This window comes from Pyrus communis, chromosome 4 (genome assembly GCF_963583255.1).
Source record: "Pyrus communis chromosome 4, drPyrComm1.1, whole genome shotgun sequence".
Taxonomy (NCBI): Eukaryota; Viridiplantae; Streptophyta; class Magnoliopsida; order Rosales; family Rosaceae; genus Pyrus; species Pyrus communis.
In genome coordinates this window covers 1,355,639-1,379,992 of record NC_084806.1, presented here as the reverse complement: position 1 = coordinate 1,379,992, position 24,354 = coordinate 1,355,639, and the positions used below count along the sequence as shown (strand labels likewise).

General features: G+C 38.9%; 3 protein-coding genes across 4 annotated transcripts; 1 reads left to right on the top strand and 2 right to left on the bottom strand.

Annotated features, from left to right (window-relative positions):
* Positions 1-271: 271 nt before the first annotated feature.
* On the top strand, positions 272-1,438 carry LOC137731103 (uncharacterized protein At4g22758-like). Its single transcript, XM_068470182.1, has 2 exons — positions 272-679; positions 971-1,438. The coding sequence occupies exons 1-2, from the start codon at positions 445-447 to the stop codon at positions 1,150-1,152; spliced, it is 417 nt and encodes a 138-aa protein (XP_068326283.1). The 5' UTR covers positions 272-444; the 3' UTR covers positions 1,153-1,438.
* An 11,328-nt stretch (positions 1,439-12,766) lies between these two features.
* LOC137730843 (DELLA protein GAIP-B-like) lies at positions 12,767-15,217 on the bottom strand. The gene has a single exon (XM_068469831.1). It carries the CDS (start codon positions 15,013-15,015, stop codon positions 13,111-13,113), a length of 1,905 nt encoding a protein of 634 aa, XP_068325932.1. The 5' UTR covers positions 15,016-15,217; the 3' UTR covers positions 12,767-13,110.
* Positions 15,218-17,997: 2,780 nt separating this feature from the next.
* On the bottom strand, positions 17,998-23,045 carry LOC137731694 (protein BCCIP homolog). 2 transcript variants are annotated; one of them, XR_011068282.1, is made up of 11 exons: positions 22,822-23,045; positions 21,838-21,997; positions 21,675-21,748; positions 21,279-21,503; positions 20,874-21,083; positions 20,704-20,769; positions 20,535-20,621; positions 20,403-20,456; positions 19,932-20,043; positions 19,618-19,826; positions 17,998-18,931 (listed from the first exon to the last, which is right to left on the bottom strand). XR_011068282.1 is itself a non-coding variant. In XM_068470879.1 (10 exons), exons 2-9 carry the CDS (start codon positions 21,986-21,988, stop codon positions 19,945-19,947), a joined length of 966 nt encoding a protein of 321 aa, XP_068326980.1. In that variant the 5' UTR covers positions 21,989-21,997; positions 22,822-23,045; the 3' UTR covers positions 19,453-19,826; positions 19,932-19,944. The 2 variants fall into 2 exon arrangements, 1 of the variants encoding a protein (XP_068326980.1); XM_068470879.1 differs by lacking the exon at positions 17,998-18,931 and having other exon boundaries at positions 19,453-19,826.
* Between the last annotated feature and the right edge of the window lie 1,309 nt (positions 23,046-24,354).

Sequence of the window (24,354 nt, the reverse complement as noted above, 5' to 3'; positions counted from 1 at the left end):
TCTACCCTTTCTCAAAATTACATCACGATTCGAAGCAAGCAAGTTGTGAATGGTGGAAATCTTAAGCGGCAGTAATTTCATGCGCTCCCTGAAACAATCAAGGGCGAGCGCTATCCTCCCGATCTCCGCCGCGTCCGCATTCGCTTTCGGCTCCTGCAAAGAAGGCTGGTACTACCGCTGCCTCGGTGTCGACCCGTAAATCTGTAACCAGAGCTCTCTCCCTCCATCTTCCTCTTTCTCATCGTCCGTTTTTGATTCTCGCACCCGGATTTTCACTGATCGCCGCCGCCGTCCGTCGATTTTTTTGATTATTTTGTTGAATTGAATCAATAACTTGTTGGGAAAGAGGGAACTCGGACGAAAAAAAGAGAAATTTAGATTTTGTGTTGTCTGGCTTTTTGCTGTTCGATTGATTTATTTGATTTCGATTACAAAACGACGAAGATGTTGCTGTACAAGCAGAAGAAGAACCAGAGCACCGCCAAGGGCAACAGGCTCTTGATCAGCATCACTGTGCTCGGCAGTGCCGGCCCGATCCGCTTCGTTGTCAACGAGCAGGAGCTGGTCGCCGCCGTCATGGACACCGCCTTGAAATCCTATGCGCGTGAGGGGCGCCTCCCGGTTCTTGGCTCCGATCTCAATGACTTCCTGCTCTACTGCCCCGCCGTAGGACCTGAAGGTAACTAACCCTAACCAATCCTTTATCACAATTGAATTTATCGATCTAATCACTCATGAACTGTTCAAGATTTTATTAACCCTGTTCTCGATTCATGTCAATCCAATTTTAAGACTTCAATCTTACCCTTTATTTCTTATCTGTCCAATTTCAAAACCCACGTCTTAGTTTTGACATAAGTTGAATAGTATTTGGGTGTTCTTAGTCAAAATTGGTTCTGCTTTTACGCATTATTTTTCAATGTGGCTCTCTGAGATTGGTTTCTAATGGTGTTTGCAAATTCGTTTGCAGCTCTGAGCCCGTGGGACACAATCGGAGCGCAAGGAGCTCGTAACTTTATGCTGTGCAAGAAGCCTCAGCCAGTGAAGATGGAGAAGGATGAGATACCAGCAGCTGCAATTACTCGCAAGGGTAGTGGGAGCTGGAAGGCATGGATCAACAAGTCCCTCAATCTCAAGGTGTCTTCCCATTAGTTTAATTTCTCAATTAATGGGAATAAATGGAGATCAGTTTTTGCTTTATCTAGTTTTTATTTGAGTTTTTGTTGGTGTCTTTCTTCATTAGTTGCAGAGTTGGTGGCTCATATCCTTTCCGGCTGCACTCTTTTTTGTCCCTTCAAGTTTTTGTTTTTCGAATAAATTACAGATTGGTTGTAATGTTTAATTTCTTCCACTTCCTTGAGTGTGCATTGGAGGAACTTGCGCTGTTACTTTGACTCGGTTCAGTTGCATTAATCAATGGATTTGTTCTTTGTTTTCATGCTCTGACGTAATGTGTTCAAGGCGGCAATTAAGGCATTGTTTGGCAGTTCGTATAAAGGACCGGATAAAACTAATAATACGAACCCAGTTGTTTGGTGCATAATGTGTAAAATAGCCATCGGATGAAACAATCTGGTTCCACAATTTTAATACCCCTTACACCCGCATAGTTATCTTCTCTTATACGCTGGTATAATTTAGTCGGGCGTTCACTTTTATCTAACCCTCCACACTCCTGCGCATCGTGATCAAGGTGTTGTCGCTCTTTCTCCCTCCCTCCATCCTAACTGCTAGCAGAGGCTCCGGTGACGGAGGAGCCCAAGAAGGAAGGAGAACCAACTAGGTAGATGAAACCTAGAACTCCTTAAGAGAGGAAGCCCGTACAGCTAAAACCCAATGCTAAAGCCGTCGCTCATCCTCCGTACTTTCAGTTGCTTTAATTCGCGATTTCAGATCCCGGTTTCTTCATTTTCTCCATTTTTTTCTTCTAGGTTTTCTACTTTCAGGCATTTTAATTCGTGATTTCATATCGATTTTTTCATTTTCTCTATTTTTTGCTTCTGGGTTTTCAATTATGGTGCTCGAATCGAGATTTCTAATTCAATTTTTGCATCTGGAGGAAGACTTCAGCGCTACAGTTGAAGAACTCGGCAAGAGGGAAGCTGATCAAGATCAGGGCTTTGTACAAGCTCTTCAAGGCAAGCGAGATGGAGAAATGTGCACAAACAAAGATCAAAACGACCTCATTTGTGGATTATTCTATCAATTTCTTTTCCTTTTTATTCATTTTAGGGTTATTATACAAAATGGTCCATGAGATTGAAAATCAATAGAAATGGTTCCTGAGATTGTCCACCATCCATGATTTTGGTCATTCAATTAAAAACGATTTTGGGCAATTTTCAAAGCTTTATAACTCAATTGTTTCTTAACCAAATTCGACCCATAATATATATCAAAATGGAGATAGGAAAGTGTAGAATAAGATTATACCTATTTGGAAGACCAATGGTTGCCAGAGATGGCCGGAAAATAGCCTGAAAGGTGGCTGGTCCGCGGGAAAACTGGAAAACTAGTCAGAAACTGGGTAAATTTTAAACCTTCATAACTTCTTCAATACTCAACCAAATCGAGTGATTAAAAAACGAAAATAATACTTCTTGATGAGATAAAGAGATTTGTACCTTTTTCGAAGGCTAACTCGCCGTGGTTTGGTCGGACAACGGCTCGAAAGTGGCTAACCATTTTCGAGTTAGCCACTTTCAAGCAGTTTCCCGGCCAAACCACGGCTATTTAGCAGTAAATAAAGATACCATTCTCTTTGTCTTGTCGAGAAATATGATTTTCATTTTTGAATCACTCAATTTCGTTGAGTATTGAAGAAGTTATGAACGTTTAAAGTTTACCCAGTTTCCGGCCAGTTTTCCAGTTTTCCCGCGAACCAGTCACCTTTCAGCTATTTTCCGGCCATCTCCGGCAATCATTGGGCTTCCAAATAGGTATAATCTTGTTTTACACTTTCTTATCTTCATTTTTATATATTATGGGTTGAATTTGGTTAAGAATCGATTGAATTACGAAGCTTTGAAAATTGCCCAAAGAGTTTTTAACGAAAGGACCAAAATCATAGATGGTGAACAATCTCAGAGACTATTTCTATTGATTTTCAATCTCATAAACCATTTCTATTGATCATGCAAATCTCAAGGACCATTTTGTGTAATAACCCTTCATTTTATTAACAATTTTTTTCTTAAAACTAATATGGAAATTGTTTTTCATAAAAAATAATAACAATACAATTTATATGGTATAGTACCACACACAGTATTAAATAGTTGGTCTTTAGCCCAATACTGCACCAAACATCTGACTAATTTAGTCAGTCATATCCGGTGACTATATCCGATAATCAGTACAGTCTGAACTGCCAAACGAAACCTAAGCAGGTAGGCTTAATGTCGCGGGTAAACTGTGGACTGTCGTTTCTTCATTGTGTGTTGTGGGGAACTTCGATGTTCTTCGATGTTCTTCTTACAAGTTCATTAAACAATCTTCCAAGAAGATAAGTTCACAAACTTATCACCTTCATGTGATAATAATCGGTAGGGGTGACAGACTAGAACGGCTCTCACATAGTGTTCATGTGCGACCGGTTAGGGTTGCCTGATTAAGGTGACACACATTGACTAAGAGCGTGCGGCAGGGCAAGATAGCCTGATTAGGATGACACTCATATTATATGGTCCGATCGGGGTGACACACACATACAATCTAGGAGCATGCAGCAAAGTAAAGTAGCCTGATTAGGGTGAAACTCGAATAGCAACGTGCAAGTACTATATGGCCTGATTAGGACGACACACACACACATAGACTAGGAGTGTGTGGCCGGGTAGAGTTGCCTCATTAGAGTGACTCCCACACTATACAGCCTCCTTAGAGTTACACTCATATTATACAGCCTGATTAAGGTGACGCTCACACACATCAACTAGGAGCGTGTGAGGCTGGTTGAGATAAAAATATAAGGAGGTGTGCTATTCACATATCTCATTTTACTTCTTAGACACCTCTTGATAAATTATGTCCGTTGATCTTCTTCAATTCATCCGATCCGATAGCCGAAAATTAAAAAGGTGTGTGAGAAGTAAAATGGGATGTATGGATATCACGCCCCAAATACAAGGGTATGGTACACAGATCATAGATTTCTAAGCATTTTTTTTTTTTCGGTTACAATTTTCTTAGCATTTTAAAACAAATAAGGTTGCCTTATTTTTTCCTTTGGGGAAATAAGCTGTCATCATACAATAATTGCTGCATGTGGAAGCTGCTGAGTTTCGGGGCATGTGGGACGATTTAGTGACAGCGGAGCGTTTCACGATTGAAACTGCTCTTCCGCCAAGTTTGAAGTTAAGCAGCCTTCTCATTATCTACTTCAGATTCCAGGCATATGCGAATTATGCCTTCAAATAATTAGCTTAACCAATTAAACCTGCCCTACATTACGTTGTGTCCGACTAGTCACGCTATCATGCTGTCATACTGATGTTTTCTACGAGTAAGGATCCTCGCCGATCCTCTTTGTGAGGATTTCTGGAGTCTTCAAATCACATTCGTTCATCGTGTATCATGTGGACAGAAATTATTGTAGATTTTTTTAATTTAAAATTGAATATAAACAGTACTTGAGAAAAACTGACCGTATAATGTACAATGAGCGGATAAAATTAGAGAATCTCCGAAATCTTCACAAATAAAATCCGACAAGGATCCTCTCTTGTTTTCTGCCACCTTTCATCCAAAACTCATCTTGATCATCCGAACCTAATCGGACAATTATCCAGTGGGACACCCGTCTCCTTCCCATCTATTATATGGTTACATTGGGTGGGGTGGGGGGAAATAATGATGTAACCAACATTTATGCTTTCCTTTCTCACCAAGCACCACAACTGATTAATTACTGAATAGAGTTTCACTCTCACTTTCACCATAATCATATTTGCTGTTTTGCGAATTGGAGTCCGGTGTCTATTGAATTTCCCCTTTCACTATCCCTCCTTGTTGAGAAAATGTTATAATGTGAGTAACTGACATATGCTCGGACTCGAAAAAATTCAAATAAATGTGAGTATTTGATTAGCTTATACTAAACGCATAGTAATATTTTCGTTGTAGATTTGTGTCTCATTATTTCTTTTGTAACTATCAAAAACGCACGACAAAATGTTGAGTGCAACCAGCTATTCATCTCTTTTTTTATGAGGATTACTTACTTGGAGTTGGTTCATTGTTAACATGACAACCCGATCCACAATGCATAATACATTATTAGAACGAAACACAAAATTCATACAAGTCCCCTATCATTTTGAGTTGAGATCCACTTTGGATCTTACTGTTCAGCGTTCAAGAACCAATAAATCTGAATCATTCAAATTAAAAAATACAGTATTCGTTAATTCATTTTACTACCTCACCTCACACAACATAAAAATTTGTATCTACCTTTCTCTTGAACGTCCAAATTCTTCATCATTGTCCGAACAGCTAGATCTGGATACGATATCAACTTATTATCATGTAAGGTCTCACCACCACGTGATCAGTTGCAGAAAAGAATTCCCCCACCATACCAGAAGCCTCAGCTATATCTGTCCCGTTGTATTTCAATGGCCACAAAATAAAGAAGCTCGACAGCAACGATCATCTCAGTCCCTATCCTAAATCGGTGGTACATCTGTCAAACTGAATACCACTCACAGGCACAGTGCGTCTTGTCTCTATGAGGACCATGACGGTACAACAGTACATGTTTATCGTACAATTTTTTTTTTTTTTAAGCGAAATTAATAAAAATGATTTGAAATCTTTTAGTTTTAATGAAAATAACAAAAAAATGTTGCAAGTAAATATTACCATGAGTGAATTTTTAGAGTAAAAATATCATTTTCGTTAAAAGTGAACAATATCAAAAGTGTTTCGTTAAAACTCTCTTCTTTTAAGGAACTTTAGCGAAAAGTTTCCGATATTGTTCATTTTAACAAAAAGAAAAAAACCATATTTTTACACTAAAAAGTCAATCATGATACTATTTATTTTATCTTTATTTTTTCATTTTATCTTTAAAACTCAAAATTTTCTATCACTTTACATTAGTTTTTCTTTTCTTTTATTCCATCATTTTCCTAACTCTCCTCCTCTCAAGGGAAAAGCCACGAACCTCTCTCCCTTTTGGCATCTGGGTCCAGAATTTTCTGTTTGCCTTAACTCTTCCAGACTGAGATGATTTGCAATTTATGGACATATATACTTTTTTTCTCTTTGATCATGAAGTCTTAATCAACATGAAAGTGGACGCGTCTCTTTACTAAATGATTTACACGTAACGAATTTATTGTATTTTTAACATTTTGATATAATATTATTAGATTTGAAATTCATATGAAAGTAAATTCGTTTAATGTAAGTTAATTTTAAGATTGCAGGTTTTGGCTGTGCTCCTTTCTCTGTTTCACTTTCATCACGCGCTGCAATCATGAGCACCAATTTCTTACTGTACAATTAAGTGTTAAGAGCTTAAATTCGATTTTGGGCCACAGCTTACAAGCATATAGAATTCGGCTCACAAGGTAGGTAGTGACCCAAAAAGAGCACACATCAATACAAAACAGGAGTCCAAAATACTTGTAGTTGTAGCCCAAAGTTTTTCCTTGTGAAAATTTTGTAGGATTGTCGATAATGGAGAGTTGTCCTAATAAAGCAGTTTTCCTGAAGATTTGAGGTAAAGTGTCCAAATGATGGATTCTTTGAAACACAATTCTAATTTTTATAAAACTTCATAAACCGCACTCCTATATTGTATGTTTCTTGAAATCTCGAACGTGGATAAAACAGATTTGAGCTTAGTCAAGTTGTTAAGAGTCCTCTCAAGTTTGAACATCTTTTTTCAGTTAAAGATTAATGTAGCGTAAGTTATCGCTATAATACAAAAATCTCAAACATGGATAGAAGTTAAAGGAGTCCCCTAATTTTCAAACTTTAGGCACTTCAATTTCCATTAGAGTTTAGTCTTTAGGCCAAAGCCAAGTCCTTTTGAGAAAGATTCTTCTTCTTTTTTCTTTGGGTCAATTTTTAAGAAAGAATATGGAGTGAAATTACACTCAGATTATTAATTTCACTTGTTCTCAATCAATTTAAAACATCCAAGTGGTGCATTTCCAAGAAGGAGAGATTTTTTGTGACAACTGGAAGAAGGAAAAACGTGAAGAAATTGGCAAGTCGGAAGGGAGAAGGAAGGAGAGTGGTGCAAAATGGTCAAAGATCTCTCAAAGCCATCCTTAAAAAGGAGAGAATTAAGACCTCACGTCGCATTCAGGATCTCCCGACATGCAAAGAACTGTTCCAAAAACGTACGAGAGATTCCGACTCCCACATATAAATCCAATTGATTAATTCATTATCCATGGAATTAATTAGAATGTTTGTGAAGCAAGTTTGCTGCTGACTGTTGAAAAATGCGGCTAACCCTGAAGAATTTGAAGCTGACCAGTCAGTCTCCTCCAAGCTTCCTTCATTACTCTCACCTGGCTTCTTAACACAAAATTGCTAGCTATTTTAGTCTGACTTGGCTTCCTTAAGTAAAATAATTAACTATTACTCATCAAAATTTTAGGTTAACCGGATCAACGGCTCACTACTAACTTACGAGCGTCGATATTATCTTTAACTTGCATATTATTACTTAACAACACATGTAAAGAGTTCTATCGCAAAAGAAAGTAACCTATTTCACCTTCTGCACTCGTTCCTTAATTTTTTTTAGTTGTTGATTTTTATTTGATTTGTTTAATCCAACAAGTGTGCACGAGATAAAAAAAGAATTAATGTGTATAAATATTTTTTTAAGAATCATTATTGGTACTCCAAATTTTATATATTTAAAAAAAATACACTTGTAAGGGGCCAATAATTATTAAAAAAATATATATATATCTCACTGCAATTTCAGTAGGACGTACGAACCATTCATTATATATTATATTATATTTATTAAAAATGCAATATGAAACTTTACATTCTTGAACAACAATACCAACTTCCAGCACATAATACTTTTTCTTAAGTAAAAAAAAAAAAAAAGAAAAAAAGGTAGAAGAAGAACACGTCTGTATTTTTTAGGTCCCCCCAATAATATTGGCGATTCTTTGTGGATTGGTGTTAAGGGGAGGTGGTGTGGGGGAATGGGGACAAAGGTAATCGGATGGAGAATAGGGCATAAAATGTTTCAAATGGATGATGTGATCTTCAAATAAAGAGCAATGCTATCCACACACTTATTTTTAATTTTTGTCATTTTATTCGACAGTCAAGAAATTAAAAATAGTGTGTGTGGAGGTTAAAATATTGTACGTGGATAGCATCGCCCCGAATAAAAAGTTGTAAAATAATAAAATGATAATTTAAAAAAAAATCGTTAGTTATATTCGAACAAGTTAACAAGTTGATATTAATAAAATTATAAGCATACCCTTATAGTATTATTGCATTTAATTTAAACATCTTAGGTTATTAAATATGTACGTGGGTTTGTCACATAATGTACGTAATTATTATCTTGTCCAATGCCCTAAGACTAAGATGGCTCGGGCGGCCATCAGTGCTTCCTTCTCATTCTCTCACTAATCTACTCCTTTTTACACCCTAAAACCAAAAGTTCTTGACCCTTTCCCTTAATTAAACTATGATTTATATGTTAATTAACAAATAATAAATCTTTTTAAAATTATATCTTCCCAAAAGATGGGGCAGGACCGCACGGGAATCTGGATTTTTATATGTTGTGATTGAACCTAAAATGATATTTATCATGCAGCATTACGTGACATGCATGTATAATTACAAAATTTTTAAGTCCTATCTAGGTGGCTAAAATATAATACGATATGTATGCACAAATGAAAGGGAATTTAGATGCTATGCCAATTCCCCGTGCATAATTTCTGATATATTTCTTTTAAAATTTCGATGTGTGCAAGCTTAGTCCAGCTAACACTACTTTGGAGAGAAGTTTTGGCAAATAGCATGATTAGGGCAACTCTCGCATGTCAGATCAAATTAAAACGCAAATGGTATCGTGTTGATATGATTGGTATCCTACAGATGACATTATCGAAGTTATTCAAATTAAAGAGAGCCCGTAATTAGTGGTGGGTTCCTTTTGGCACACAAAATATTACCAATATACTACATGAAATCTTGTATGCATTATCTACAAGAGTGGATCCACTTTGGGGCAAGGTGGCTCACTTGATCCCCCCAAGTTGTCTTCCAATTGCTCGATGGAAGAGTTGGGTGTTGCCCCTTGAAATTCTAAGATGCCCTTAAAAGTTGTCCTCCAGTTGCTCCACGAATTGCCTCTATGGGGATTGGGCAAGGTAGCTGCTAGACTCGCGCATTTGTATGCGTTGCTATGGGCATTTTCAATGGGCTCTTGTCATATATTGGTATCAGTCAGCATGCTCGTTCAAAAGCTATTGGCATCAGTTAACATACCCACTCACAAGTTGCTGGTCTGTCGACATGCATGCAATATAGCTTGACAAACGACCTCAGGCCTATCAAGATTCGGTGAAATGTCTTGCATGCTATTTTGTCGAAAAAATTTTTGCACTGTGCCCGCCATAACCATTCTTATTGACCTCTCATAATACTTCTTAAATCCACCACTGATTATTTGTATCATACCATTAATTGAGAAAGAGATGCAAATTAAATTTGAATTATGTCATTTCATCTGATATTCCAAAAGTTTTTGCACTGTGCCCGCCATAACCATTCTTATTGACCTCTCATAATACTTCTTAAATCCGCCACTGATTATTTGTATCATACCATTAATTGAGAAAGAGATGCAAATTAAATTTGAATTATGTCATTTCATCTGATATTCCAAGGTAATCTAGCTTACTCATAATCAATGACTCATATAATATTGGTTGGCCTGGCCATTACAGACAACAATTTAGAATCTCAAGTTGAAAAGGTAGTCGTAAATTCCTCCAATTTCAAGTCTTCAACTTGCCAGACTGTGAATTATTAAAACAAACTAATTAAATTGTAAATTATTGTGCAGTCTATATGTTTTGTAGCTAGTAATTATCAAAGTATAAAACAAATATATATATATATGTCTTCAACTTGCTAGACTGTGAATTATTAAAACAAACTAATTAAATTGTAATAATAATAAATTATTAACTGTAGGCTTACAAATTTTAGAATCTCAAGTTGGAAAGGTAGTCGTAAACTCCTCCAACTTCAAGTCTTCAACTTGCTAGACTGTGAATTATTAAAACAAACTAATTAAATTGTAAATTATTGTGCAGTCTATATGTTTTGTAGCTAGTATGTAACATCCCACATCGACCAGGGGAGTGATCCTTAAATGTATATTCTCATCCCTACCTAGCACGAGGCCTTTTGGGAGCTCACTGGCTTCAGAGTTCATCGGAACTCCGAAGTTAAGCGAGAAGGGGGCTAGAGCAATCCCATGATGGGTGACCCACTGGGAAGTTGCTCGTGAGTTCCCAAAAACAAAACCGTGAGGGAATAGTAAGCCCAAAGCGGACAATATCGTGCTACGGTGGTGGAGCGGGCCTGGGAATTGATTCGCCCCAGGCCAGAATGTGACAAATTGGTATCAGAGCTTAACCCTGCGGATGTGACAAATTGGTATCAGAGCCTAACCATGGTCGCGTGTGTGCCGACAAGGACGTCGAGCCCCTAAGGGGGGTGGATTGTGACATCCCACATCGCCCAGGGAAGTGATCCTTAAATGTATATTCTCATCCCTACCTAGCACGAGACATTTTGGGAGCTCACTGGCTTCAGAGTTCATCGGAACTCCGAAGTTAAGCGAAAAGGGGGCTAGAGCAATCCCATGATGGGTGACCCACTGGGAAGTTGCTCGTGAGTTCCCAAAAACAAAACCATGAGGGAATGGTAAGCCCAAAGTGGACAATATCGTGCTACAGTGGTGGAGCGGGCCCGGGAAGTGATCCGTCCCGGGTGGAGATGTGACATAGTAATTATCAAAGTATAAAACAAATATATATATATATATATATATATATATATGTGTGTATGTATGTATGTATGTATGTATATTTATTGCCTTTCCTAGGGTTTACTAACTCATGTAACTTGCTAAGTAGTACATTAATCATTTGAAAGAGAAGGAGATAATAAAGTTAAATACTCCCCAAACTTCATCAATCGGCTGAAAAGCCCTTGTACCTTCTCGCTATAAGTAATACACGAGAGAAACTTATGTAAGGATGTTCGAACCATGTCATTCATATGATACTTCTTACAAAAATATTTGACGTCTTTAAATTTTAATTTCACCGAAACTCACTCGGTCTCCCCTTACCAAAGATATTCTCTACACTTTACAGCTTAACTCGTTCTCTTTTTAAAAAATAAATTCATCTATGATCTCTTTGATATATATTCGAGTGAGCACATGAACATGGTATTATTTTCACCCCATGTAATAATAAGAGAGTTTGGGAATAAAAAAGTTGAGTTCTATAACATCATGATTCATCCCATCTACTAACCTAGTTATAAATTATAGGTAAACCATATCGGGCCGTAGTTTTGACACGCTGAAAAATTTATCAAGAAAAAAATTGAAATAGCTTCATAAGTTTTCTCAAGCTTCAGAAAGGTGAAATGTCAGCAACTATGCCTTTTTTTAAAATAAAATCTATATGCACATAATATATATTCCCCTAGTGGCAGTAACCTAACAAAAGAAAAGAGAATTATTGCATTTGTTACTTCCGGAAAACCAAAAGAGAGAATATTAATTCAGGTAAAGTTGAAGAGAAGTGAGATGGATCGCGGCAAAGAACATAGGGAGAAGAAATGTTTGACGTTGAAGTTGGCCTGCTTTTTCACTTTCTCATGAATTATGATTGTGCTTTCTTTCCTCTTTTTGCATGACCTAAAAAAAGAGGATTCTGCAACACTAATTTTCCACAAATGTACAAAGCTATTGCAACACTTCATTAAATTCACACACGGCACACATGGTGGGTGGTCTCGAGCCAACAATACTTTTTGCTTTGTTAGAGTGAGCGTGAGTATACAGTTTTATTATTACTTTTGTTTTGCAAAGAAGTTTTTTCTACGATTCAAACCCATGATCTTTAGTTCTCAAAAGAAGAACATCTCTATTGTGCCAAGACTCACACACACACATATTATCCTTGTATTAATAAATATTTTTTTTTTTTAAATTTGTCACCAGACATTTACCATGTTTAGGCAGTAGCCTAGTACTATTTTTGGTACAATCTTATCCCAACCTACAACAATAGGCAGTGGATAGTGGAATCCAACCTAGATAGATCATAATCTCAGGGTTCAACTAGTGTTCTGCTCTTCAACCTTTTTCCAATTCGGTTCCATCATCAAGCCACAAGCAACTTACCCTAGTCAAAACAAGATTTCGAAAGCACTCTTAGTCGTTTGAGTTACAAGTCATTTGCTATCACTTATTTGAGTTTGATTCAAACACATAACTCTAAAGGGATGCAAACTAAACACTCTTTAACTTCTTGAATTAAAAGTCTCTTGAAATCGCCAAGTCAGTACATGTAATGTTAACAGAACATGGTTCATACACAATAGCTTCAAATGTAGATTAAACACTCTTAACCACTTGATGTACCCACGATGGACAGCAACTATTTGTCAACCCAACAAAAAAAAAAAAAAACTCACACACAACAATGGGCAATAGTTGTCGAAAAAGGGTTATTTATTTTATTATTCCCACCAACCCATATATTAAATATAAACATTCGTACATCCAGCTCTTGCTTCACAAAAATAACCCCCAACAAAATGAAGTAAAAAAAAAAAAGGTAAAAAGAAAGAGACGGAAGGTGTTCTCAGACACACAATTTGCTAATGGACCTAAATGGTGGGCCTCTTTGGGTGTCCCAATCTCAATCTCATTATCGCACCCAGCTCAGAATATCACAGACATACGACACATTCGATAACCCCACCACCACCGAGGGTGTGTTTGGCTGCACTCAAAAAAATGGAACCGAGTTTTTTAAAAGTTGACTAAACTCGCTACTCGACTCAGTGAGCCATGACCGAGTTATAAGCGGGTTTCCAAGCCGAGGTGGCGATAAGCGGGCGAGTGTGCCAGGCCAACATCATACACCCGTCGTTCTCCTCCACCCGGTACCCATCTCCGCCGGCGAACAACGCCAGCAGCATACTCGCTTGCTTGAACGCGTTCGAACCGAGATGAACCGGGACGAAATCTGCCGAGCCGAACCGGGCTCGCCACTGGGTCAACGTCTCGTGCCTCTCGACCCGGTCCACCCCTTCGCACGCCACCACGTTGCAGATCTGCTTCCCCAAGTACACTTCCGACATCACCTTATCCCGACTGTTCGCCGATCCCTCCAGCGAGTCAAACAGGGTCGAGTAATAGTGGAGCGACTCGTTGAACCGGTCCATGAACACCGGACCGTTGTGGTTCGCCTCCTGCTCCACCACCGTCACAATCTCCGGCTTCATTTGCTTCACCACCGATAACACCTTCTCAATCGCACCCGGTCGGGCCAGCAGCTTGTGCAACTCGAAGACCGAGTTGACCGCCACCGACTCAACCTCACTCGGTCTGAGTTCAAGCATCGACGCGTCAAGATCGGCCAAGCTGTTTGCCACAAATCCTCTGTATTCAAACTCGACGTGGATGGTTTCAGCCAATTGGGCGAGCTTCCAACCCACCTCCTGCAGATGGTCGGAGTTATCCGAAGCTGGCGGCCCGATACCCGTGAGCCGAAAAGCGGGCGGGCCGCCGGGTCTGAGCGCCAACGCCTGCATCAGAGCGGGCCACTGCATCCCCTGGTTCATCGAGAAGTCGATAACGTGGACTCTGGTTTTTCCCTGGAGGGATTCGAGGATGGCTTGATTGGCGGTGAAGTGGGCGAATTTCAGGTTGGGGCAGGTCTCGTAGAAGTGCATCTGCAGCATGTCTGAGAAGGAGTGGTCGATCGGCGACTGAGGGTAGACTTGGAAGATTCGTTGGGCCAGAGCTTCGGCGAAGAAGGTGGCGACTTTACGCATGGCACCTGCTTGTGAACCTGCCAGGTAGCCGATCTGGGTCACTAGAGCTTTGGCGAGGTTGAAGTTGTTCTGCTGGACGGCTTCCGCGCAGGCCATGAGGCCGTGAACGAGTCGGACTCCGTTTTCCTGCGAATCGACAATGAGGGCTGGGCGGGTTGGTGATGACTCGGCGGTGGCGGGGAGGGAGATGGGTTGTTGTGGTTGTGGAAGGGAAGAGGCGGCGGGGCGGTTGAAGAGGAGTTCGGAGGGAGAAGACCCGGATGAGGATTTGAGACGCTTGGGCTCCCGCGACGGAGAGTCGAGGCGGGTTTGGGTGAACACGGCGTTTCCGGGGATAGATTTGAAGTCGTAGTAGCTAGAAGAAGAGTTGCAGTCTTCGAACACAGTTTGGGGAGGTGATGTGCTAATGGATTTGCTCTTCCGCTGATCTGGGAAATCGACGGTGGTGATGGACGACTCCCCCCTAGCTAAAAACGGGTCGTCAACGAGCTGCACTTGCTGCTGATTAGGCTGCATCCCAGCGACGGCACCGCCCATTAAAGGATCGAAATTAGGAGGCGGGAGGTTTATCTCGGAGATCATGCTCTCAAGCCACGTCGACAGATCCGCCGGGTTATAGTGAACGGTGTCAGAAGCGAGCTGAGAGAGTCCATCTTCCTGAGCACAACCCATGAATTCTTCAAGCTGCTCAAGCTTCTGAGCAACCTCCGCCATGTCCGAAGACCGAACCTTGTACCCCAACACCGCCAGAAGCTCGTCCATCCCGCCGTCGATTCGGTGGGATTCGTCTTCCCACATCTTGGCCTTGCCGAAGCCGCCGCCGGTGGAGGTGGAAGCCATGGACGGGTCTGGATGCTGCGGCGGCGGGTACTGATTCAGCTGATGAGTCTGGTGCTCCCCTTTCATTTTTCTGAATCAATTTCCAGTTTTGTTGAATTGGGTTTGCGAAAAATTGAGAGACGAGAAGTGGGTAGGGCTCGGAAATCAAAGAGAGCTATCAATGGGTGAAGAATCTGAGCATTGGGGATTGGGGAAGAAGGTTTGCTTGGTTTTTCACTTCCACCACTACCAGCTAGCTCTCAGAGGGAGATCAGAATAATAATGATGCCTCTTTGCCAGTTATAGTATTTTTTTGTTTTCGCCTTTTTCTTTATTTTTGGAATATTGAAATAAATATAAAAATTACAAAAATAAATATGAAAAAAGTTGCTCACTGTGATGGGGGCGCGACCTCCAATGAACTACTACCACTCCTCAAGGCTCCAGCACAAACAGATAAGCATGAACACAATTATTTTTACCTCTTTTATTTATTTATTGGGGGAGAATAAAAAAATAAATCACAGGCTCTGCAGCCTCATATATTCTAGTGATCCCCTGCTCCCTTTGATTCTTTTTTACTTCTCTACGGGCCCGTGATTTGATTGTAATTTGGGACAGTTTCAAATTTTTCTTGGTTCGATGTTCTTCTCAGATGTTAGATTCGAGGTATTTTTTAGACTGGATGAGCACAATTTGGTACATTAAGTGTAATAGTTGAAAAACATGAAAGCAATGCATAAGGGAGAAATGACAGAGAAATCGCTCTCCATTCTTTAAAGAGAAATGCTAAAGAGATTATCTCAAACGTGAGACTTTTCATGAACTATCGGCTACTTTATGTTTTTCGTACTATATTTTATATGTTGGCGTGGAATTTGATGATAAACTGTCAAATGTTATACTGTTCATGAAAAGTTTCATTTTGAAAGAATTTCCTTAGCATTTATCTTCTTTAAATTTATAAGTTGTTTTAGTTTTTTGTTGGGTTGGTTTTTCTAGTCACTTTGTATAGAAACACGATAAATTACTTCACCATTTTAACGATTAAATTATCATATGCAGCTCAGTTCGTCTAATCCCTTATATCGTTAGGATATTACCTCTAGGAGTAGCAACTGCATTTATCAATACAATAATGTTACATCTAAAAGAGAAATCACGTGATTTCATTTGAGTGAAAAGTTTAGTTGATTACTGGGTTTACTTTTACTTTTACTTTTACTTAGTTAAAGGTCAAGGGAAGAGAAGGAAGAGATCACTGTTCCTTTAACAAGGACACGTCCATTAAGTATTATTATTAACAATGTTGATTATTGATTAGGTGGCTTGATGTGCACTTAATTACGTGAATGAAGATGTTGACATGATGAGATTCAGGGGCATATAAGGATTACCATAAGTGATTGCCGCGTCGGAAAGTTAACGCATCTCTTCATTATGGTCGTGGTTTGCTATTAATTAACCATTTTAATTCATCATTAATCGGCCCCAATCGGATATAATTGAGAAATTTTTTCAATGTGCTAAAAACATGATCCGGTACACCAAAAGTCATAATACAAGTAGTTGAAATTTTTTTGCAAGTATTTAACCAATTGTATGACACTTAGACCTGGTTTGGTACTGAGGTGATTCTGAAAAAAACTGGTATAAAAAAAAGCTGGGAGCTGTTTTTGTGTTTGGTAAACATTCAGCTTCAGCTTTTTTTCACAGTTTTGGGTGAAAAAAAGCCAAAAACAAGAAGCTACAAAATCCAGCTTTGAAAAATCGGCTTTTTTTCACATCTATTTTACATAAAAGTTTACCAAACACTATAATACTGTTTTTTTTTTTCAAAAGCACTTTTACAAAAAAGTTTACCAAACACTCTGTTGCTTTATTTCACAGCCGCTTATTCTCACAGCACAGCAGAATCAGTTTTTTTTCAAAGCACATCAATACCAAACCTGCCCTTAGTTTACTGGAACAAACCCTCTGGTAGATTGAAAAATATTTCTCTAATCATTTACGTGGAACATAAATTTAGGTAAATTTAATGTGAATTATCCAGGGTCAGCCCTGAGGATAGCCAAAGTAGGCGGGGGTTCCCCTTTATATATATATTACAAACTTTGTGTCTGTCCAAACAAGAAGTTTACAGACTTTGAGTTTTTGAATATTTCCTTATAGATTTTTGTTAACCATACCAGTTACAGTAACTTATGCAGAAATGAGTTTTTCAAAATTAAAGTTGATCAAATCTTATCTTCGATCAACTATGTCACAATAAATATTGAATGGGTTAGCTATTTTGTCAATTGAAAAAAAATTGGTTGAAAAATTAAATTATGTAAACTTAATTAGACATTTGTCTAAAAACACAAAACGTGTAATATTTAAGTAATATTTGTATATCTTTATTCTTTTGATATTAATTTTATTGATAATATTTGATATAGAAAGAATTCTTTTTTATACATATCAATGTACAAAAAGCCGAGAGTCGGATAACTCAACTCGCCAAATGCTCCCAAATTCTCAGAACCACCCCGGACTTATACAATCTTTCTCTTTGCTTTGCTTTTTAGCGATGACAAAGTTTCACTAATGTGGAAACTAATCCAACATGCAAGTTTTTGTGTCAAGTGACATGTTTGATCATATATGGTTGATTTCGGTTCTTAATGATTAAGAAAGACGGAAACTTAAACCTTGCAACATGCGAACATTTAGACGCAGTCATGTTTATTAGAACAATGTGCATTAAATTAGAGTCCTTTTTCATTTTCTTTAAATTAAATTTAGAGGCCCAGAAAGGAAAATTTTGCCAAACTATGGACTCTTTGACATCCGGTAGTCAATTGTTTGGGTAAGAACCACTTGGATTGAATTTCATGTTCCCAAATAATGCACGTCCACTTGAAAAACGCATGTTCTCTTTTCTTGAGTAAATAAAACACAATTATGAATTTACGTAATTATAAATTTATTTAGATTATATGATAATTTATACTAAATTCATAAATTTAAGTAAGTTATGCTTATGTAATTATATCAAGCATCTGACGATTTAATAGAGTGATAGTTGTCACTATTTAAAATTGAAGTCTCAACTCGACTTACTCATTGACATAGATTGCCACACACACTGAGCCAGCGACTATTTGAGTTAACTTTGCAAGTAAACGTGAAAAATAAAAATCGATTCTTTAAGCACATCTTCTAGGTTTACAACCAAAAACAATTATTTTAAGCACATTTTTTAGGTTTACGACCAAAAACAAGACGAAAGAAAGAAGGCAAAAAACATTCTTTGAAGTCGTAGTAGCTGGAAGAAGAGTTGCAGTCTTCGATTACGGTTTGGAGAGGTGATGCGCTAATGGGTTGCTCTTCTGCTGACCCTGGAAATCGACGGTGGAGATGGACGACTTCTCCGAAGCTAAAAACGCGTCGTCGACGAGCTGGACTTGCTGCTGATTAGGCTGTATACCGGCGACAACGCCGCCCGTTAAAGGATCGAAATTAGAAGGCGGGACGTTTATCTCCGACATCATGCTCTCGACCCACGTCGACAGATTCGACGGGTTATAGTGAACGGTGTCGGAAGCGAGCAGAGAGAGTCCATCTTCCTGAACACAACCAGTGAATTCTTCAAGATGCTCAAGCTTCTGAGAATTATCCGCCACGTCCGAAGACCGAACCTTGTACCCCAACATCGCCAGAAGCTCGTCCATCCCGCCATCGACTCGCTGGGATTCGTCTTCCCACATCTTGACGTTGCCGCAGTTGCCATCGGCTGTGGTGGAAGCCATGGACGGGTCTGTATGCAGTGGCGGCGGATACTGACGTGTGCGTGATGTGTGCCGTCAAATGTAAAGTAAATAAAACACAATATTGACAAGATTCGGTAAGTGTGCCAATGTCCTCGAGGCAGCAGTACTACTTTCCGTATGTTCTCTCCTTATGAACTTGTTCCTTCTGTTTGCTCATTGTTTTATAGGCAAAGTTACGAAACAAAAACCTAACAAATTGTTTATGGTTAGTGGCGAGTATGTAGACATCCACATTTATACTTCGTCAATCGGATGCTTGGTAAATAAATTTAGGTAAAATTTTAGCGAACCTATCCAATCCAACGTGCAAGTTTTTGTGTCAATGTGACATGTTTATCATATGTGGTTGATTTCGGTTCTTAAAATTATAATTAAGAAATACGGAAACTTAAAGCTTGCGACAAGTGAAGATTTAGACGTAGTCAAGTTTCTTAAAATAGTGTGCATTAAATTCGAGTTCTTTTGCATTTTGTGTACGTTAAATTTAGAGGTCTAGAAACAGGACAAAAGAAAACAAATCATAACACTAAATCTATTGATCATCCATATGAAGTACTATATTCCGAGTTCAAACCCTCCCCATCTCCTTATTCTAACTTAGAATAGTAATATCAATTTTAATAAAAATATTTAAAATATACTAAAAAAAGGGTAATACTTAAAAAATTAAATTAAAATTTGAAAAAAAAAATAATAATTGAGCAAGGGGGGTTTGGACGGAAGGCATCGACTACATTGTGTATGTAATTATGCGCTATCTGTGTGCATAGAACTTCAAACAAAACAATCCATGTATATTGTTCTTATTGCCCAAAAAAATTCTTCAACTCACAAAATACTTCTACAAAAATGGTGCTTTTCTTTGGTGTCTTACCTTAAGTTCTACTTCTAAGAAAATGCAGATGGTTTCGTTGTTTTGCCATTTTCCCTTCGATTCAGATAGAACTCGAAGATAATAACATGAGATGACAAGTTCCTCAATGCATATCTGCTTTTCATTGTTTCGCCCTTTTTGAGATGAACCTAGTGAGGGACCGTCTCAGGCACCGGCAGAAAGACATCAAAATTTGGCACCTGCAACACCTGCAATGAGATAATGCAGTTAGGATGATCTCAGGAACGATGGTATCCATTAAAGACGAGTTTAGAGATGATAAATAAGGCACTTAATTAAAGAATTTGCTAAACCTTTCAATTAGAATCATGATTCATCTACTAGAGATTTTATCTGTTGTCGGAACGTTGGGATCTGGTCTGCTTTAACAGCCATGACTAGTCCCATTTGCTGATAGTTTCTTAGCTGCATGGTTAAAAAGGAAAAGTATACAGAAACGGTTAGCTTGTCATTAAGACGACAATATCACAACGATTAAGCCGTGCATGCAACCACACAATCAACCTTAATTGCATCACCAAAAGTTAGACATATCTGTGATAGTTTGAATGTCTTCAGCAAGGTACTTTGGTTTAGGTGTCGTGAAAATGCTAGGACCTATTTGAGAGAAGTGTGGGATGTGGACTTAATAGCAATGGTCCAGGTAATACTCCAAGCTTTTTTTTTTTTTTTTTTTAATTTATTTTTTTTTCAATCCTTGTTGACATATCATATAGTAACTTCAGGATATATTAAAAAATCAGGCTGCCAATACTACTACTTGCCTCAAGAGTTGGCTGCTCAGTGTGCAAAGGAAACTCGAAGGACCAGGTGCTCAGCTGAAATGCATTTAAGAAAACAATTAGTGAATGAAACGCAAGGAACATGGAACATTGCTTATGGCAAATGATCAGTACCTCGTGAAAAATTTCATCTTCTGGCTTTATATATATTATTGCCTCTTCACTGACAATCACGCCCTTTTTCTGGTGTGCAGTTCTTAGCTGTATTTTTGCATCCAGAAATGAAATGAAAAGATGGGGGGAGGGAGAGAGAGAGAGAGAGAGCTCAGCTTAAATGGCATACCTTGTAGACTTTACTGACTATTATGTAAACATTAAAACGAAAGAAATTCTGGAGCTCCTCTGTTGGCTACAAAAGGTGAAACAAAAAAATGTTAGTTAAGTAGAAGAATTTGTTCCGAGCATCTATGAAAACAGATATAAGCTCATCAGTCCCATATCATCGAACCTAACCTCATCTTCTGTAGCCCAAGAGACTTCATCAAAGAGCGCATCATAAAGAGGTGGCAAGAGCTGCGGAGGTAAATTTGTCACCCGTTGAGAGACCAAAAGACCCACACTCTTTGCTTCCTTCCCCAAAAGTGATCTCAGGTCATCTTTCACATCCTTCTCTTGACATACTTTAAGGAGAAACTCCTTAACATCCGTAATACATTTACAGCCCTAATAAGAATCAAATAAACACACTCAAGGATCCAAATAGTAGGAAAAAGAAGAGCAAAAATATAAACTGTCACTTGTAAAAGATAAAAATAGTAGGAAAAAAGTTATGTAAAGCTAAGAACATGCCGATCTAGGGATAAATGGCAGAATGATGTAGCCATTTGAATTACTTAAATAAGAGTATAGATCACTTGCCTTGTATCTTTCCAAGTTAAGGGCAGTAGCAAGAGCGAAAATTCCATTATCTTCATCATCCTCTATTTTAACAACAGTTCCTACAGTGGTCTGTTCCAATATTAAGTCTGCACAACCACTCAAATCCCATTCTTTATCATCAAGGTATGTCTGAAGCAACGTCTTCACTCCATGAAAGTCGTCAGGTTTTGGATCAAAGAAAGCAAAATCTGCTTGGACAGTTCCCTTCAAAGATAAGAACCAAATTCTCATAAAAATACTAATAGATACGATATGAATGGGTAATCATTTTTGTATCTCAGTTATTCTGGTATTCAAATACAGTATGAATAATGGGCGCTATGAGAATTCCCCATCCATTAACATGGAAAATTAGTACAAGAAGAATTTGCTCACATCAAACTCTTCTTCATCAGAAGATGTGGACCGTTCTTTCTTGATTTCCGAAGGTTTCTTTATCCAACCATTACCTGAAACGCATGACAGGAGAGATAGGTATGTACATTCCGAAGCATTTAACACATAGGAGGGTTAATTATAAAGTGATACCTAGTAATACCTGTGGAATTAGGTGGTGTATTTTCAGGGAGGTCTGCGCCGTGCCTTCGGTGGTTGTCCATGAAGCTGGAGGCAACATGAGCAATGTGACGAGCAAATGGGGAAAATGTCAGAGGCTGATACCTGCAATGCCTTGCTGGCTTCCGAGGCATCTCGATAACCTGTTGTGTAAGTTTCAGGTCATTGAGATTGAAGGTCAGCTCAGCATACAATAAAAAACAAAATTCCCACCTCCAAACAGCTGAGAAAGTAAAACATATCCCCTACATACCATCACCTATAAAAAATAAACGCACACAAAATCTATACGTTTATAAAGAAGTACAACATCAATCAGGAACCGAATTCACTTTGGGACGCATAAAAACGCAACAGTCAACAGACAGTAATTAAATTCATAAAATTCACATTTGGAACTCTCTTGATACAATTCTATCACTTACTAATACGCAGCTATAGTTTCGTATTCACACCGCTGGGGCGAAAAAACAAACAAATTCTAGCTCAGATGGAATAACTAATGCAACAATTTGGCTTAGTTCAGCTAAGCTTTTCCCTAAACCCTAAACCCTAATCCCTAAGGATTCGTTTGGATGAGGAATTTGGTGGCACCAAGGGATTAGCCAATGACGGGATTAGGGAGTGAAGGGAGATGATGGGGTTTTGGAGGTTCTTGTTTGGTTAAAATGGGATTTGGTGGTGAAGGGATTCAAAATGATGATGGGGTTTCGGAGGCTGGGTTTCGGAGGCTTGCTCGTTTGTCGACCTCTCTAACATGTGGAAAGCCACGACGAGCTCCACCCCACGAAGCACAGCAACCAAACCCGCAGAGAAGGAGTGGCGCGAAGCACAGCAATCCGACGGCTGTCTTTTTACAGCCTCTCTGCTGGATTCCGTTGCAGATGGGATTGGCTGAGTAGAGGAGGAAACGCGAGATCGACGAGGCTAGGGAATAGAAGGATTATAATGCGAGTGAGAAACTTACCCCGTACAGGAAAGGAGCTAACACGATTAAGGAGGAGGACCCAAATTCAGCGGCGGGCTTCTGCGGCGGGAGTCTGACAGGTAGAGGACGGAGGGGAGTCGGTGGCAGAGCAAAGCTGTTGGGGCGGCGAGAGTTTGCAGAAAGACTGATCGGCGACTTGCAGCCGCACTAGGTTATGACACGATTGCAATTGTCGATAAGCCGAATGGGTAAATATGGAAGTTCATTTTTCTTTACTTTTGTTTTCGGGCCGGCAGCAATATATAGCATCACACAGGTACGAGGCCCAATCCAAACAGCCTATAAAACAAACGACAACAAAGGAGGACAAAACGACATAAAACCCCCAATTTCGACATAGCACACAACAAAGTCGCATAGCAACTCAAAGTCTCCAAGTGAAGCTTACAATTGTCTCAGTCTCCGGCACAGTTCACTAATCCTTCTTGCCATGTTGTTGTGGTGTTACATCAGGCGACAATCGGTAATGTATTTTCTTCTCCCTAATCAAACAGTACGATAAAACAGAATCAACGATTGTAAATAATGAATTCATGAGAGTTTGAACTCGAGTTAGGATCTCTACTCTTTTGTTTGTGTGTTTGTTCTTGATGCATTTTACTCTATCAAAATTGCTAATCTTTCTTTTTCTTTCAATTTTACAAATTTTGTCCAAAAATTAGTAAATCAAGAACAAACAAAAAGGGGGGAAGATTACTTGAATGTAATCAAGAGTTGCTTTGCAAGGTTATGACTAACCATAAACTGGTCCACCTATTTTGGCTCTTAAGCAGGCCGGGAAAGAGACCTCAAAAGAGTTAATAAAAGTCAAAGCCCAAGAAATAATAAGAAGCCCAAGGCCTAGGGGAATTATAAAGAAGGCACATCCAAGCGCTAGAGCCAACCATCACCAGCCTGGTCCAATTGAGCAATAGAAAGTACTTTCCGACAAGCAAAGACATGCGGAAAGATTGACAACTTTATGGCAAAAGGCTTTAGGAGCAGGCCTACTCATACACCAATTAGGCAACAAGTCAATCACCGATCAAAAGCAAAAGTCTAGGACATGACATAAAAGTGGTCAGGTCGCTGCTCGGAGTGATATCGTTGACTAATCAGGGCTGAACAAGTCGCTTAACACATATCTATTTAGAAGGACATGTCATCCCGACTAAGTAAATGTCACTTCATCGCTAAATGTCGACTAGCAGTTAAAAAAGTCAGTATACTAGTCCAGTTAGGTGGCACATTAAATGTTAGAAAAGGAAGATTAGGTGAGCCCAAGGCTTTATGTACTCATGAATGACCTATATAAAGAGGTGTGAACCTTTTGTAAGGGGGTCACACAGCTGATGAGAAAGAATTAGTAATCTTTAGCTGAGCGTTATTTGTAACATTTGATATCAATATAACCCGAGCAACACAATGAACTCCTATTTTTGAAAGGTAAACCACTCAAATTTTAAGTTCATTTTCAGTTTCGATTCCAAACTCTCCAAGGACTAATTGTTTTGTATTTCACTCATTTAAGGA